This window comes from Solanum verrucosum, unplaced genomic scaffold (genome assembly GCF_900185275.1).
Source record: "Solanum verrucosum unplaced genomic scaffold, falcon-dt-bn FXZP01000007.1, whole genome shotgun sequence".
Classification (NCBI taxonomy): domain Eukaryota; kingdom Viridiplantae; phylum Streptophyta; class Magnoliopsida; order Solanales; family Solanaceae; genus Solanum; species Solanum verrucosum.
The window spans coordinates 1,304,622-1,322,327 of NW_026020177.1; the positions used below are offsets into that span (position 1 = coordinate 1,304,622).

The 17,706-nt window shown below is 33.2% G+C and overlaps 2 protein-coding genes across 2 annotated transcripts in view; one reads left to right on the top strand and one right to left on the bottom strand.

Annotated features, from left to right (window-relative positions):
• LOC125829084 (uncharacterized) overlaps positions 1-17,706 on the top strand; it is a 1,125,066-nt gene that overhangs the window by 338,985 nt on the left and 768,375 nt on the right. The window lies entirely within an intron of this gene.
• LOC125829031 (uncharacterized) lies at positions 2,742-4,199 on the bottom strand. The gene is made up of 4 exons (XM_049508310.1): positions 4,137-4,199; positions 3,604-3,714; positions 3,293-3,466; positions 2,742-2,858 (listed from the first exon to the last, which is right to left on the bottom strand). Exons 1-4 carry the CDS (start codon positions 4,197-4,199, stop codon positions 2,742-2,744), a joined length of 465 nt encoding a protein of 154 aa, XP_049364267.1.

Genomic DNA, 17,706 nt, shown 5'->3' on the forward strand with positions numbered 1-17,706 from the left:
TTGTATTTCTTTATTTATTATTCGTTTATTTATTATTGGTATTTTAGCCTTTCCTTTGGTATATTTGCAATCTATAATATGTTCTCTTTGACTTACTACATAATACTTTTCTTTTTGTCGTTTAAACCAATTTCTTATTGTTGGTATTTCAAATATTTTTTCTACGCTTAGGTCTAATTCTTTTCCTTTTATTTGTTCAAATATGCTATTATCAAATATTATTTTTTGTTCTAAAGATTCTTCATCTTGATGATTTTCTTTAGTTATTATTTGTATGTCTGTTTCAGTCATTTATATAGTATTCATTATCTAATTCTGTTACTGAATTATTTTCTATTTCATTTTCCGACAAGTCATATATACTATCATTGCTTTCTAATTCATAATCTATGTATTCTATCTGCGTATATTTTTCATCGTCTATTATTATTTCTGATATTTGTTTTTTCTTTGGATTTTTATGTAATTTACAATCTCTAGCTATATGTCCTAATTTTCCACAATTATAACAAGTGCATTCCGTTAGTTTTTTTTTTGGTCTATATGGTCTTTTGGTTTTGTAGTTTTTTACATAGTATCTTCTTCTTGGTTATTTATATTTATATTTCGATCTATATTTTTTGTTATATCTCTTTTTATAGTATTTGTCCGTACAACGAAATTGGGGTGCCATTTTATTTTTGCAACATGCTAAGTTTTTTATTAGTATTTTTTTCATTTTTATTTCTTCTTTATGTTTTTCACATAGTTCTATAAACCATCGTTGTAAGAATTTTATTCTAGCTCCTCAGGTATCTATTAATCCTGCTTCATTCCAACTTTTTATTACTTTTGAATTAAAAGGTTCCGGTAATTTTGTAAAATATAATTTTCTTATTTCTTTACTTTCGTCTATGCTACATGTTCCTTTATAATAGTATTCTCTAAATGCACATGAATATTCATCTATATAACACATGTTACATATTGCTAATTTTTTCATTAAATTCCGGTTTATGATTTTTTCTTTATTTTGTTCTTCTACTTCTGTTGTCATACTACTAAATTCGTTCCTTATAGCTATTTCATATTTATATAATATTTCCACAGTTGTAGTAACTATTTCACCATCAAATTTTTTATTACTTCTTAGAGTTTGTAAACTTTCATCTGATAAAATTTGTAGCCATAATTTTACTGTTCCTATAAGTGTTCTCTCTATATATCCTGGTGTTTCTGTCATTACTATTTTGTTATCTATTAATTGTTTTGATATATATCCCATCCATAATTCAATTATTTTATTTATATTTGCTACACAGTCTAAATCTAAAAAATTATGTTGTTCAGTTATTGGTTTAGGAGTCTATTTTTTATTCAATCTTTTATCCCATATAGTTTTTTCTTTATCATATTGTTCATAGTTTGTATTATAATATTTTAAAATTTTTTGGGTTTTTTATTCCTGATGTACTAGGTTTTTCATCCATGTCTATGTCTCCTGTACTTACTTCTAAATTATTTGTATTATCTATGTTTGTTAAAAGTTCCGTATATGTTTCGCTTGTTTTCAAATGTTGTTCATCTAGATCATCGTCGTTTATTTCATCAATTCTTATTTCAGGTAGATTCTCTTGGTTATTTTCTTCTTTTCCTTCTAATTCATCTTCTAATTTCAATTTTTCTTTAAATTTAATTATCTCATTTGCTAATTTTATTTTTTGTTCCTTTTCTTTTTGTTTCATTTCATACATTTCTTTTAACATTGCCAGCTCTTTTTCTAGTTCTATTATTTTAGTATTTTTTTACTTCTTCTAATTGTTGTACTTCCTTTTTTGCTTGTTTTATTTTTTCAATTTTTGTTTTTCTATCTATTTCTTCATTTTCTTTTGTTATTCTTATCATAGCAGTTAAACTATCTTCTAGTTTTACTGTTTCTTTTTCCAACATTAAACTTATATTGTCACCTATTTTTTTGTATCTTCTTCCTAGATTAGAAAATATTATCTTTATTTTTAATCCGTCATAGTTTTCATATATTTTTTCGTCTATGGCATATTCTTCCTTATTCATTTATAGATTGTGTTGATATTTTTATTCTAAACTTTCTATCTGTATTTGTAGATATAAAATAGTTTTCCTTTGTGCTACTATAGATTTTTTACAAGTTCCTGCGAATATATTATTGTTAAGTGTACTTTGCCTATTTGCTAATTCTTGTCTTTTTGATATAATTATTTCAGTAAGTTTTTGTCTATATTCGTTATTCTTGTTGTTCATTGTATTTTTAAATATTGAATATATTTATATTCTATTTTAGATATATTATCTATTAATTGATCTAATTTTTCGTTATCAGTTTTTGTGATATTGAGTTGTTTATATTGCGGATACAATTTGTTTAATTTTCTTCTTATTTTTCTTAACTTTCTACTAGTACGTTTTTTCTTATATTTCATATCATCCATAGCTTTGATACCCCCTATATTAAAAAAATCCAATCTTATTGATAGAAAAAAAAATACAAAGTAAATTCTTTCAAGAAATTCATCAACTACTTGGGGCACAAATAATTCTACTTAAAAATCTAATAAAATATGAAAAACAAATGTTGGGATATTCAAATTCTACCAAGTCCTCTCCCTCCTTTCGTTGCCACCACTGTTTGCACCAGATCCATGACCCTCGTCATATCCCATGACATCACCAAATTCACCATTACTAGCTCGACCACCAACATGGAAAACCAATGTTTGGGATATTCAAATTCTACCACTATCATCTCTGTGGCATCTCCCTCCTTCGTTGCTACCACCATTTGCACCATTACTAGCTTTGTTGTCGTCACCACCTAGACCTCCCACAATTAGTTGAACCTTCTGATGCCAACACCAATTTAGGTTGTTCAGAAAATATTCTCGCTATATTTTTCCTTTGGTGTGAATAATATTCTTACTTGCTCCTTTGTTCCAAGCTCTCCCTCCAAGATTAACGATTTTATTTTCTTTTTGGGGAGGAGTCTTCTTCTGACATTCCAACTTTCATTTTAGCATTCTTAACGTTATAAGAATACATAAAATATGTATTAAAAATTTAAGACCAAAAAAATATAGTGCAACTATAAAATTAGTCGCCAAATAGCATATAGCTAACAACTATATTTTGATAATTTATTGTTAATCCGTTATTAAATAAGATTATAATGATAACTTTTTCTATGATGAGATTTATCAATTTATAATTTTTATATTTTCTATAGTTGTTTTTTTGTATAAAAAACCATTGTCTAATAGCTACCGTAATATTAACTTACCTTGTTTTTGTGTTTCACATACCTATTCATAAGGTTATTCATTGCTTCACCAAGAAACTTTTTAACCTCCCTCTTGCCATGGTTGTTGCTTTTCTGTTTCTTTGTTTCAGACTTCCTTTTCAAGATAAAATCTTCAGCTTTTCTTTTCATGGAGTGCTTTTTAATAGCCCCAACCTTTGGTTGAATAATTTTTTTAAATAAGAATGATGTAAATGTCTTTGCGTCTTAACATGACAATAAAAGTTAGTGTCATATAGTTAGGAGGTTGTCATCGAAATCACTTCTTGCAGAAATGCAATGTAAGAGCTTACCTCTTTTACTTCAGTGGCTTCTGGATCAACTTCAAGCTTTGATAAACCCATGAACACATATTTTCTTACCTCCACAATAGAACGATATTGTTTGCTCTTATGATAGTAATACTGCTATCCAACAAAGAATGTTAAGAACTAACTATATATATGATTTTACAAAGTACAAACTACACACATTACAATGTAATAATATTACTAGCTCTCATTTTCTTGATATATCATTGGTTAGAGATTCATTGGTCCTTAATAAGGATAAAAACTAGTTATACACAAAATTTTAAACAACTAAAGAAAAATATACAATATAAATCCACTAAGTTTAAATGTGATAATATAGTGGTATTTTACTAGTCCTGTTTGAAATAAGAAAATAAAGTTTAATTATCGCCTAACATGCACAAAACAAATGTTCTGATTCTTCTTTCTTTTTTTTTTTCAGGAAAAAGAAAAGATAAAACAAGCAATAATATAATTAAGTGGACGATTCACGATATTGGTAGTGATAAATAAATCAAAAAAATTGTATTTACCATGTCAAATACTCCGGATCCATTTTCATGTTGTCTCTTTTCAATTACCCATCCATGTAGCATCTCATTGTATTTACAATTAAGACGATCACAAATTGGTTCTTCTAGGATTTGTACTAACCACTTGTGGATTATAAATGGTGTAACAGTTAGCTTCACCTTTAAAAGGTTCAATTTGGAAGATAACGTTACGAAAGACTGATCTTTCTTCTCATGATCAATCATGTTTTCGGATACTCTCAAAGGAATTATAAGAAACAAAAAAGTAAAGAAAACTCAAGAATAATAGTTGAGAAGTAATGTGCTTTGAGGCTTGAAATATCAAGGACTATATATAGATAATTAAATTGAGAAGATGGAAAGTAATTTTGAAAATAGATAAGGATGAAATTAATAAGATATGATTACCTTTAGAAAAAAGATTACGATATTTGCATATTTGGTCAATAATTATTTATTATTTGTAGAAGGTGACTCTTTTGGGGAAAAAAATTACGATATTTGGATATTTGGTCAGCACTTATATATTATTTGTAGAAGGTGACTCTTTTAGGAAAAAATTCACGAATTTTGGACATTTGGTCAATAATTATTTATTGTTTGTTGAAGGTGGAATAGTCGAGGAGATCCTTCTACTTATCTTGATTTGACTATGCTTATGTGACATTTTATTTTGCTGAGTCTGATAAAATGTGTGGTGTCACATATTTAAAAGCGAAATGTTTTAACTAACAAATATTTAAAAAAAATTAGAAGTGGGGGTTTGGAGGGGGGGGGGAGATTTTAGCAAAATAAAAATTACTTAGGCTACATTTTGAACTTTCTTGCTTATGAGAAGATAAAAATGTCATCTTTGAACTATACAATTCTTCAAAATTAGAAGAAATTGAGTTCTTTCAAAAGATACTTCCTTTCAAGATAACCGTTTGATATTTATATTCCCATCATATTATGTTTTTCCAAAAGAAATATCTTTGTGAAAACATGATTGATCATGAGAAGAAGAAAAGATCAGTCTTTCGTAATGTTAGCTTCCGAATTGAACCTTCTAATAGTGAAGTTAACTGTTACACCATTTATAATCCACAAGTGGTTAGTACAAATCCTGCAAAGAACCAATTTGTGATCATCTTAACCATAAATACAAGGAGATGCTACATGGATGGGTAACTGAAAAGAGACAACATGAAAATGGATGCAGAGGATTTGACATGGTAAATACAATTTTTTGGATTTATTGATCACTACCAATATCGTGAATCCTCCACTTAATTATATTATTGCTTGTTTTATCTTTTCTTTTTCCTAAAAAAAAGAAAGAAAAAAGAATCACAACATACTTTTTGTTTGTATTAGACGATAATTAAACTTTATTTTCATATTTCAAATTGGTCTACTAAACTACAACTATACTATCACATTCAAACTTATTCGGATTTTATATAATGTATTTTTCTTTAGTTGTTTAAATTTTTATATATAACTAGTTTTTATCATTATTAAGGACCAGTGAATCTCTAACCAATGATATATCAAGAAAGTGAGAGCTAGTAATATAATTACTTTATAATGTGTGCAATTTGTACTTTGTAAAATCATATATATAGTTAGTTCTTAACAAAAATATTTGTTGGATTGCAGTATTACTATCATACGAGCAAAAAATATCGTTCTATTTTAGAGGTAAGAAAATATGTATTCAAGGGTTTCTCAAAGTTTGAAGTTGATCAAGAAACCACTGAAGTAAAAGAAGTAAGCTCTTACATTATTTGCATTTTGCTGGACTACTATAGCTTGTTTGACTAAGTTTCTTGCGCAAGTATATATACGTGTGTAAGAAATATTTACTAAGTCTTACCTTGCATTTTTGCAAGAAGTGATTTCCATGACAAACTCCTAACTATATGACACTAAACGTTTATTGTCATGTTAAGACACAAAGACATTTACATTATTCTTATTAATCCAAATGTTGGGGTTATTAAAAAGCACTCCATGAAAAGAAAAGTTGAATGTTCCATCTTTAAACGGAAGTCTGCAACAAAGAAAAAGAAAAGCAACAACCAAGGTAAGAGTGAGGTCAAAAAGTTTCTTGGTAAAGCAATGAACAACCTCGTGAATAGGGATGTCAAACACAAAAATAAGGTAAGTTAATGTTACGCAAGCTATTAGACAACAATTTTTTTTAACAAAAAAAACCACTATAGGAAATATAGGAATTAGAAATTGATAAATCTCATCATTAGAATAAAAAAGCTATCATTATATAATCTTATTTAATAACCATATTAACATCAAATTATCAAAAAATACTTGTTAGCCATAAGCTATTTGGCGACTAATTTTTTAGTTGCACTATTTTTTTGGTTGTAATTTTTATATATATTTTATGTATTCTTACAATATTAATTATTTTAAATGAAAGGGTGTTAGAATGTCAGAAGAAGATTCCTCCCCGAAAAGAACAATAGAATATTCAATCTTGGAGACAGAGCCTGGAACAAAAGACTAAATAATATTACTATTCACACCAAAGGACAAATACAAGTGAGAATATTTTTTGAACAACCTCAATTGGTGTTGGCAGATGAGGTTCAACTAATTGTTGGAGGTCTAGTTGATGACGATGACAGAGCTAGTAATAGTGCAAATGGTGGTAGCAACGAAGGAGGGAGAGCGGAGTTGAGATGATAGTGGTAGAATTTGAATATCCCAACATTGGTTTTCCATGTTTTCAAACAATAATTTATTTTTGTTAGTAAAAACTATTTGTGCCCTAAGTGTTTGATGAATTTCTTGAAAGAAATCACTTTGAGCTTTGTTCTATCAGGATCTTAATTGTTCTATCTTCGCTATATTACAATGTGTCACGACCCAAGGTATCCCTCTAGGCGTAACATGGAACATCATACCACTAAGCATTCATACCAATTGGGTGTCTCTCATCAAGCTCACAATTTAACGTCGTGACGCAACACCGGGTACATTACCCTTTGTGTTTCAACTTTGAGGAAATGAACCGTCTCCCAATATGAGATCAATTTTAGTCCGAAGAGCATGGGAAGTGCAAAAGAGCATCAAGTGTTTCACCTGATCTCTCCACTTTGAATACTTGAATCTCTTACCCAACTTCGTATCATGCTTTCATTTTGGATCATTGAGCAACAGTGAAAGAGTCACTAGGCCATGTGAGCATTGAAATTCATAATTCTTGTCCTTCAAGTGAGTGACACTCTCATCTTCACATGATCTAGAGTTGCCATATTGTCACGACCCAGACCATCGTGATTGGGACCCACACGAACCCTCTGATGGGAGAACCATTAATACGAAACCAAACATTTAAAGATACGGAAGAAGGTTTAAATGACTAAATACTGAAGTTCCCATAAATTTTCAAAATATCTAACATAGAATTGCAAAATTAAATGCCTCGGTACATCTTGGTCACACCAGGATAAATGGAACATCGAGAACCATGGATTCTGTCAACAATTTCTGAATCAAGTCATCAACTTGAGGACCGCAAATCCTTCCTTTAAAACTTAGCGAACCTTGCGCATCAAGAGTGGTCTTTTGTGCCTTACCAATCGCAGTCTTCTTCTTAAGCTCGTTCAAATTTTCATCATCAAATTGCTTGGCCTTGATCTCCTTAATGAACGTGGCCCTAACTTTAATGGTAACTAACACCCCACCTTTCTTTGAGATGCCCAACTGTATGAATTTAGACTCCAAAGTCTGAATTTACTTAGCCAAGGGTCGTCTAGTTATAGTCAAGCAAGCTAAACTACCCATACTCACTGCTTTTCGACTTAAAGCGTCTGCCACTACATTAGCCTTACCCAGATGATATTGATTGGTGACATCATAATCTTTAAGTAACTCCATCCACCTTTGCTATCTCAAATTCAGATCCTTTTGGGTGAACACATGCTGCAAAATACGATGATCAGTAAACACTTCACACTTGACACCATATAAGTAATGTCGCCAAATCTTAAGAGCAAATACTATCGCTGCCAACTCCAAATCATGCGTTGGGTAATTCCTCTCATGCACCTTCAACTGTCGTGATGCATAAGCTATAACATTTTTATCTTGCATTAACACAACAACCAAACAGAATGTGAAGCATCACAATAAACTATTAAATCTTTACATTCCACCTGTAGTGCTGGAATAGGTGTTGTGCTCAAGAGAGTCTTGAGCTTTTGAAAGCTATCCTCAAATTTTCCAGTCCATTCAAAGGGTACCTCTTTTTTGGTCAAAGTTCTTCACAAATCGATGATAGTAGCTAGTGAGCCCCACAAAGCTTCTAATTTCCGTCAAAGAGCTAGGCCAAACCTAATTCTTATCCTCTTCAATCCTTTGGGGGTCTACCATTACCTCTTTATTTGAAACTACATGCCCTGAAAAGGTAATTGAAGTCAACCAAAATTCACACTTACAAAATTTAGAATACAACCTTTGTTTCCCAAGAACACCTAGAATAATACGAAGATGGTCGGTATGCTCTTCCTCACTTTTCAAATAAACCAAAATGTCATCAATAAAGACTATAAAAAATGAATCAAGAATGGGATTGAACATATTATTCATCAAACTCATAAAAGTAGTAGGCGAATTAGTCAACCCAATCGACATAACTAGAAACTCGTAGTGCCCATAGAGGGTTCTAAATGCCATCTTGGGCACATCCTCAAGCCTAATGTTCAATTGATGGTAACCATACCTTTGATCAATCTTGGAGAAAACTGATGCACCGTGTAATTGGTCGAAAAGATCATCTATTTGAGGCAATGGATACTTATTCTGAATTGGTAACCCTATTCAGTTCCCGATAATCTATACACATCCTCATACTACCATCCTTTTTCTTAACAAAAAATAACTGGAGCACCCCATGGGGAAGCACTAGGACGAATAGATCCTTTATCAAGAAGCTCTTGGATTTGAATCTTAAGCTCTCTTGATTCATCCAGAGCTATGGGATATAGAGGGATGGAAATAGGATGAGTATCAGGTTGTAAATGAATGCAGAATTATATATCTCTATCAGGAGGCATACTCGACAGATTAGTAGGAACTACTTCTCTAAATTTTGATACCACATGAATAGACTTAATAGATGGAGACTCAACCTCAACATCCCGAATATGATCCAAATACGCTAAACAACCCTACCCTACAAGTTTCCTAGCCTGAATGGAGGATATGATCTTAGCTTGCATAGGCTTGTACACCCCTTCCCACTCTAACTTTTCCCTTCCAGGAATTTCTAGAGTTACAGACTTAGTATTACAATTAAGCACATCGTAATAGGGGGACAACCAAGTTATGCCTAAGATTATGTCAAAGTCAGTCATATCCAAAATCACCAAATCAACCCTAGTCTGAAAACCATAAACAAAATAGGACAAGCACGATAGACATGGGTGACTATGACTGACTTTCCAACTAAGGTAGAAACATGGATGGGGGCATCAAGTATATCACAAATAATAGCAATTGTTGAGGCAAATCTCCTTACACATAAGAATAACTAGAAATCATATCAAATTACACATTAGCCATCTAGTCTCAAAGAAGAATAGTACTCGTGATCACTGCGTCAGACGTATGTGCCTCGTTATTGCCTGGAAAGGCAAAACACTGAGCCCTATCATCATGCCGGGTGACTTCCTTGCCTGGTTGTATCATACCTTTGCCTGTGTTACCATTTTCCGTACCTTTGTGGCCTCGCTGATTTCCTCCTCCCCCACCGTGTGGATGCCCTCGACCATTTTACCATTTACTGCGGGTACCACTACTTTAGACTGTTGTTGCACGAAAACCATCATGCGTGGGTGGGGACAATCTCTCCTCATATGCCCAGTTTCTCCATAGTTATAGTAAGTACGATCAAAGGATGGGCTGCTGCTTGTCGAAGGTACGACTCCCTGGCTATCCTGAATCAAATTATGAGGTAGAGTTCCCAAGTAATTACCTGTAGAGGTGGGCATAGCGGACTGAATTGGCCTGGCAGCAAGTGTTGGCCTCCCTGAACCTTTGGAGTAAGAACCTTGAAAGTTACCCGAGTTCTTAGTCGTTTTAGTCAGTGCCTTAGCCAGACCGTCTCACCTCAACCCCTCCACTTTCTTCACAAAGTATGTTACCTCATTAAAGCTCCTCCCTGTAGAGGTCATATGAACAGATAATACCTGCAACTCATAATTTAGTCCCTTAATAAATAAATGGATCCTCTCTTCCTCAGTAGTCACCAATTGCGTAGCATATCTCGATATGGCATGAAACTTGGCCTCATAAGCAGCCACACACATACCACCTTGCTCCAAAGCCATGAACTCATCCTTCTTACGATATCTAAAAGACCGAGGCACATATTTCTCTAAAAATAGGACACGAAACTGGGTCCAAGTAAGTGGAGGTAAACCTGAAGATCTGCATTCCACATAAGCTCTCCACCACTACTTTGCCTCACTTTGAAGTTGAAAAGTCACAAACTCAACGCCATGCTGATGGAAAATTCCCACCTAATGAAGCCTCTCGTAGCTATCTAGGATGAAATCATACGCATCCTCGCTCTCGGAACCATGGAACGCAGGTGGTTTCAACTACAAGAACTTGGTCAACATCTCATGCTCATTACCAGTCATAACAGGACCCAATAAAGAACGGAAGAAAACGTCATTACCTACATTCCCACCCACCTTAGGGGACAACTGTAGCAATAGGGGGATTGGGTGGAGCTTGAGTTGCTTGAACAAGGGGAAGCACTCCAGGACCAACCAATACTTTCAAGAACGACATGATCTGTTGAGCTAACATTGGTTTTATGAGAGGGATACTTGTAGTCTCAGCATGCACCTCTTCCTCTTGTCCTACATTCTCCTCATCCTGAACCTTAATATTCTCCTCTACGTTTTCATGGTGTGCAGGAGGGGCCTCTTTTTGTGAGCATTTTCAACCAGTGATCCATACCTAGTAGGTGCCACTTCCTCGGCCTCTACCCCTAGCTCTTCCTCAACACCTGCCTCAACCGCAACCTCTCGCTGCAGATTCCTCATCTAGAGCATTGACGGGAGCTACGGGCCTGACGCCGCTGAATCTAGTGTTAACCATCTACGGACAGAAGAGTGAAGGAGGTTAGATATCAATTTGAATTGGCAGATACCAATTGGAATCAAGCTTTAGCACTAAGGGAGACAAGATAAACAGAGAGATTTCCCAAAGTCCTATAGCCTCTCGAACAAAAGTACAGACGTCTCCGTACCGTTCCGCAAGACTCTACTAGACTCGTTTTGATACATTGAGATCAACAAACCTAGGCTCTGATACAAACTTTGTCACGACCTAGACTATAGTGATTGGCACCCACACTAACCCTCCGGTGGAAGAACCATTAATACTAACTAATTAACACGAAACCAAGTATTTAAAGATACGAAAGCAGGTTTAAATGACTAAATACTGAAATTCCCATAGACTTCCAAAAGATCTAACAATGAATTGTGGAATTAAATTCCTAGAACTTGAAAGTAAATGTATCAAAACATCAAAAGTTCAACCACAAGTCTAAACAAGAAGGGGTACAACCCCAAACTAAACATAAGACTAACTAAAGTACTAGTCTAAGTCCGAAATGTGGACATCGACAGAAAAGAGAACTTATGGCAGCCCCGAACAACTGGCTCACCATTGAATTCGAATGATCACTGATCCTCTAAGCGAGGTCTATCAATAGCCGCCTAAAGATGCCCTGTACTCAACAAACAAAGAACAAATGCAGTATCAGTACACAACCACAGTGTACTGGTAGGATCACGCGGCTATCCCATTAAGTGCAACATATATAAGTAAATGCAACATAATAATAACATACAGACACCGAACATATACAATATCAACATCATTTACGAACAATGTACAATTTCACATTTCTCAAGATACAAAATTTTGTCAAGTCATTGAACCTCTCTTGGAACCCAAACCCAAACTATTAGCATACTGGAACGTGGTACCCGATCAAATGTTTATGCTGGAACGTGGCAACCGATCCAAGTTAGTGTGTTAGAACGCAACACCCGATCCATTCAATAAGCCACAACCTCAATCACAGGTATATTCTCATAATCGTACAATCAAGTCATGATTCATGGCATTCATTGATCTCATTTACAATTAGTGTGATCAATAATGCAACATTTGCATACATACACATATTATAATGAAGCAAGAACAAACATACATCACACAACATGAAATGACAACCATCACCTTCATCCCATGACACTCAGAAAATACCCGTTCACGCTAAGATCAATTTCATGAGTTCTACTCACCTGAATTCGATTCCGTAAAGTCGTACAGGTTCCTTAAATTCTTATCTATCTACTCATGTGATCAAATTCATAATTAGGTCACCCAATTGTTACCAGATTTCCCTAGACTTTAATGTCACCCATTTGGGTCAAATCTAGACTAGGTTGGGAAATTTCAAGTTACTACGAAAATATCTTTCTAACCAAAAATTTTCCCTGTTGGCTTTTCTATAACGACGGGAATCGGTCGTTACACATATATATTTTTTTCTTTTTTTTGCAACTCTAGCATCATGCTAATGGGTTCGTCTCAACCCACGAACCCCCCACCTAGCTCCCCTCTGTATGTATGACATTTTCGTTTATTTACATCATTCATCCGAATTCAGATTTTTATTGATCACTACCTATATCGTGAATCCTCCACTTAATTATATTATTGCTTGTTTTATCTTACCTTATTCCTGAAAATAAAATGAATCAGAACATTTGTTTTGTGTATGTTAGGCAAAAATTAAACTATTTTTCTTATTTCAAACTGGAACTACTAAATCACATTCAAACTTATTTGGATTTTATATTTTATATGTTTCTTTAGTTGTATAGAATTTTATATATAACTAGTTTTTATCCTAATTAAGGACCAATGAATATCTAACCAATGATAAATAAATAAAAATGAGAGTTAATAATATAATTGCTTAGTAATGTGTGTAGCTTAATTTGTACTTTCTAAAAGCATATATAAAATTAGTTCTTAACAAAAACTTCCTGGATTGCAGTATTATTATCATAAGAGAAATATCGTCCTAACTATATGACAAAAACTTTTATTGTCGTGTTAAGACACACAAATATTAATATTATTCTTATTTAATCTAAAGGTTGGGGTTATTAAAAAGCACTCCATGTAAAGAAAGGCAGAATGTTCCATCTTGAAATGGAAGTCTACAACAAAGAAATAGAAAAACAATAACTACTGCAAGAGGGAGGTCAAAACGTTACTCAGTGAAGCAATGAAAACCTCATGAATAGGGATGTCAAACACAAAAACAAGGTAAGTTAATGTTACGCTAGCTATTAGACAACAATTTTATTTTACAAAAAAACTACTATAGAAAATATCGAAATTAGAAATCGATAAATCTCATCATTAGAATAATTTTTTTTATCATTGTACAATCTTATTTACTAATGGATTAACAACAAGTTATCAAAACTACTTGTTAGCAATAAGCTATTTGACGACTAATTTTGAAGTTGCACTATATATTTTTTATCGTAATTTTTGTATATATATTTTATGTATTCTTGCAGTATTAATAATTTTAAAATGAAAGGATGTTGGAATTTTAGAAGATTCCTCCTTGAAAATAAAAATAGAATTTTCAATCTTGGAGGGAGGGCCTGGAACAAAGGACCAAATAGGAATATTATTCACACCAAAGAAAAAATACAAGTGAGATTATTTTCTGAACAACATAAATTTATGTTGGCATCACAAGGTTCAACAAATTGTGGGAGGTCTAGTTGGCGACAATGACAAAGCTAGGTATGGTGCAAACAGTGGCAGCAACGAAGGAGGGAGAGGGAGCAGAGATGATAGTGGTAGAATTTAAATATCCCAACATTGGTTTTCCATGTTTTCAGATAATTTAGTTTTGTTAGTAGAAACTATATATGCCCTAAATGTTTGATGAATTTTTTGAAAGAAGTCACTTTGAGTTTTGTTCTATGAGGATCTTAATTGTTCTATCTTTGCTATATTGCAATGTGTCACAACCCAAGGTATCCCCCTAGGCATAACATGGAACATCATACCCCGAGAGGCCCCATACAAGTCACTAAGCATTCATACCAATTGGGTGTCTCTCATCAAGCTCACAATTTAATGTCGCAACGCAATGCTGGGTACATTACCATTTGTGTTTCAACTTTGAGGAAATGAACCGTCTCCCAACATAAGATCAATTTTACTCTGAAGAGCATAGGAAGTGCAAAAGAGCATCAAGTGTTTCACCTGATCTCTCCACTTTGAATACTTGAATCTCTTACCCAACTTTGTATCATGCTTTCATTTTGGATCATTGAGCAAGAGTGAAAGAGTCACTAGGCCACGTGAGAATTGAAATTCATAATTCTTGTCCTTTAAGTGAGTGACACTGTCATTTTCACATGATCTAGAGTTTCCATATTGTCACGACCCAGTCCATCGTGATTGGCACCCACACTAATCCTCTAGTGGGAGAACCATTAATACGAAACCAAACATTTAAAGATACGGAAGCATGTTTAAATGACTAAATACTGAGGTTCCCAAAAATTTCCAAAAGATCTAACAACGAATGCAAAATTAAATGCCTCGGTACATCTTGGTCACATCCGGATAAATGGAATATCAGGAACCATGGAATTCTGTCAACAATTTCTGAATCAAGTCATCAAATCAAAGACCACAAATCCTTCCTTTAAAACTGAGCAAACCTTCCGCATCAAGAGTGGTCTCTTGTGTCTTACCAATCACATTCTTCTTCTTAAGCTCATTCAAATTTTTATCCTCAAATTGTTTGTCCTTGAACTCCTCAATGAACGTGGCCCTAACTTCAATGCTAGCTAACACCCCACCTATCTCTAAGATTCCCAAAGGTATGAACTTAAACTGCAATGTCTGAATTTCCTTAGCCAAGGGTCGTCTAGTTACACTCAAGCAAGCTAAACTACCCATACTCACCATTTTTCGACTTAAAGGATCTGCCACTACTTAGCCTTACCCAGATGGTATTGATTAGTGACATCATAATCTTTAAGTAACTCCATCCACCTTCACTGTCTCAAATTCAGATCCTTTTGGGTGAACATATGCTGCAAACTACGATGATCAGTAAACACTTCACACTTGACACCATACAGGTAATGTCGCCAGATCTTAAGAGCAAACAATATCGCTGCCAACTCCTAATCATGCGTTGGGTAATTCCTCTTATGAACCTTCAATCATCGCGATGCATAAGCTATAACATTCTTATCTTGCAATAACACAACATTCAACCAGAATGTGAAGCATCACAATAAACTATAAAATCATTACCTTCCACCGGTAGTGCTAGAATCTGAGTGATGTTTGTTAATAGCCTCCTGAAGATTCCCTGTACTCAACAAACAAAGAACAAGTACAGTATCCATACACAACCATAGTGTATTGTTAGTATCATGCAGCTATCCCACTAAGTGCAACATAAATTAGCCAATGCAACATAATAATAACATGCAGACACCAACATATACAATAACAACATCATTTACGAACAATGCACAATTTCACATTTCTCAATATACATAATTTTGTCAAGTCATTGATCCTCTCATGGAACCCAAATCGAAACTATTAGCATACTGGAACGTGGTACTTAATCCAATGTTTATGCCGGAACGTGGCAATCGATCCAAGTTAGTGTGTTGGATAGCAACACCTGATCCATTCAATAAGCCACAGCCATAATCACAAGTATATTCTCATAATCATACAATCAAGTCATGATTAATGACATTCATCAATCTCATTTACAATTAGTGTGATCAATAATGCAACATTCGCATACATACACACTATAATGAAGCAAGAAGAAACATATATCACACAACGAAATCACAACCATCACCTACATCCCATGACACTCAGAAAATACATGTTCACGCTAAGATCAATTTCGGGAGTTCTATTCACCCAATTTCAATTATGTAAAGTCGTACAGATTCCTTAAATTCTTAGCTATATACTCGTGTGATTAAATAAATAATTAGGTCACCCAATTGTTACCAGATTTTCCTAGACTTTAATGACTCTGATTTCTTCTAAATATGGACTATGTTGGGAAATTCCAAGTTACTACAAAAAAAATTTCCGATCCAAAATTTTTCCCTATTGGCTTTTCTATAACGACCGGAATCGGTCATGACACATATATTTTTTTTCTTTTCCTTGCAACTCTAGTATCATGATAACTAGTTCATCTGAACTCACGATCCCCCACCTAGATCCCTCTGTATGTATGACATTTTCTTTTCTTTATATCATGCTTTCGAATTCGGATTTTTATTAATCATTACTTATATCATGAATCCTCAACTTAATTATATTATCGCTTGTTTTGTCCTACCTTATTCCTAAAAATAAATTGAATTAGAACATTTGTTTTGTGTGTTAGGCAAAACTTAAACTATTTTTCTTATTTCAAACTGGAACTACTAAATCACATTCAAACTTATTTGGATTTTATATTTTATATTTTTCTATAGTTGTATAAATTTTTTATATATAACTAGTTTTTATGCTAATTAAGGACCTATGAATCTCTAACCAATAATAAAAAAATGAGAGTTAGTAATATAATTACTTTGTAATGTGTGTAGTTTAATTTGTACTTTCTAAGAGCATATATATAATTAGTTCTTAACAAAAACTTGTTGGATTGCAATATTACTATCATAAGAGAAATATCATCCAAACTATATGACAAAAACTTTTATTTCCATGTTAAGACGCACAAATATTAATATTATTCTTATTCAATCTAAAGGTTGGCATTATTAAAAAGCACTCCATGAAAAGAAAGGCAGAATGTTCCATCTTGAAAAGGAAGTCTACAATAAAGAAACAGAAAAACAACAACTATTGCAAGAGAGAGGTCAAAAAGTTTCTCGGTGAAGCAATGAACAACCTCATGAATAGGGATGTCAAACACAAAAACTAGGTAAGTTAATGTTACGCTAGCTATTAGACAACAAATTTATTTTACAAAAAAAACTACTATAGAAAATATAGGGATTAGAAATCGATAAATCTCATCATTAGAATAATTTTTTTTAATCATTGTACAATCTTTTTTAATAATGGATTAACAACAAATTATCAAAAAATACTTGTTATCTATAAGCTATTTGATGACTAATTTTGTAGTTGCACTATATTCTTTTTTATCGTAATTTTTTTTTATATATTTTATGTATTCTTACAATATTAATAATTTTAAAATGAAAGGATGTTGGAATTTCAAAAGATTCCTCCCCGAAAAGAAAAATAGAATTTTCAATCTTGGAGGGTGGGCCTTGAACAAAGGACCAAATAGGAATATTATTCGCACCAAAGAAAAAATACAAGTGACAATATTTTCTGAACATAAATTTGTGTTGGCATCACAAGGTTGTGGGAGGTCTAGTTGGCGACAACGACAGAGCTAGAAATGGTGCAA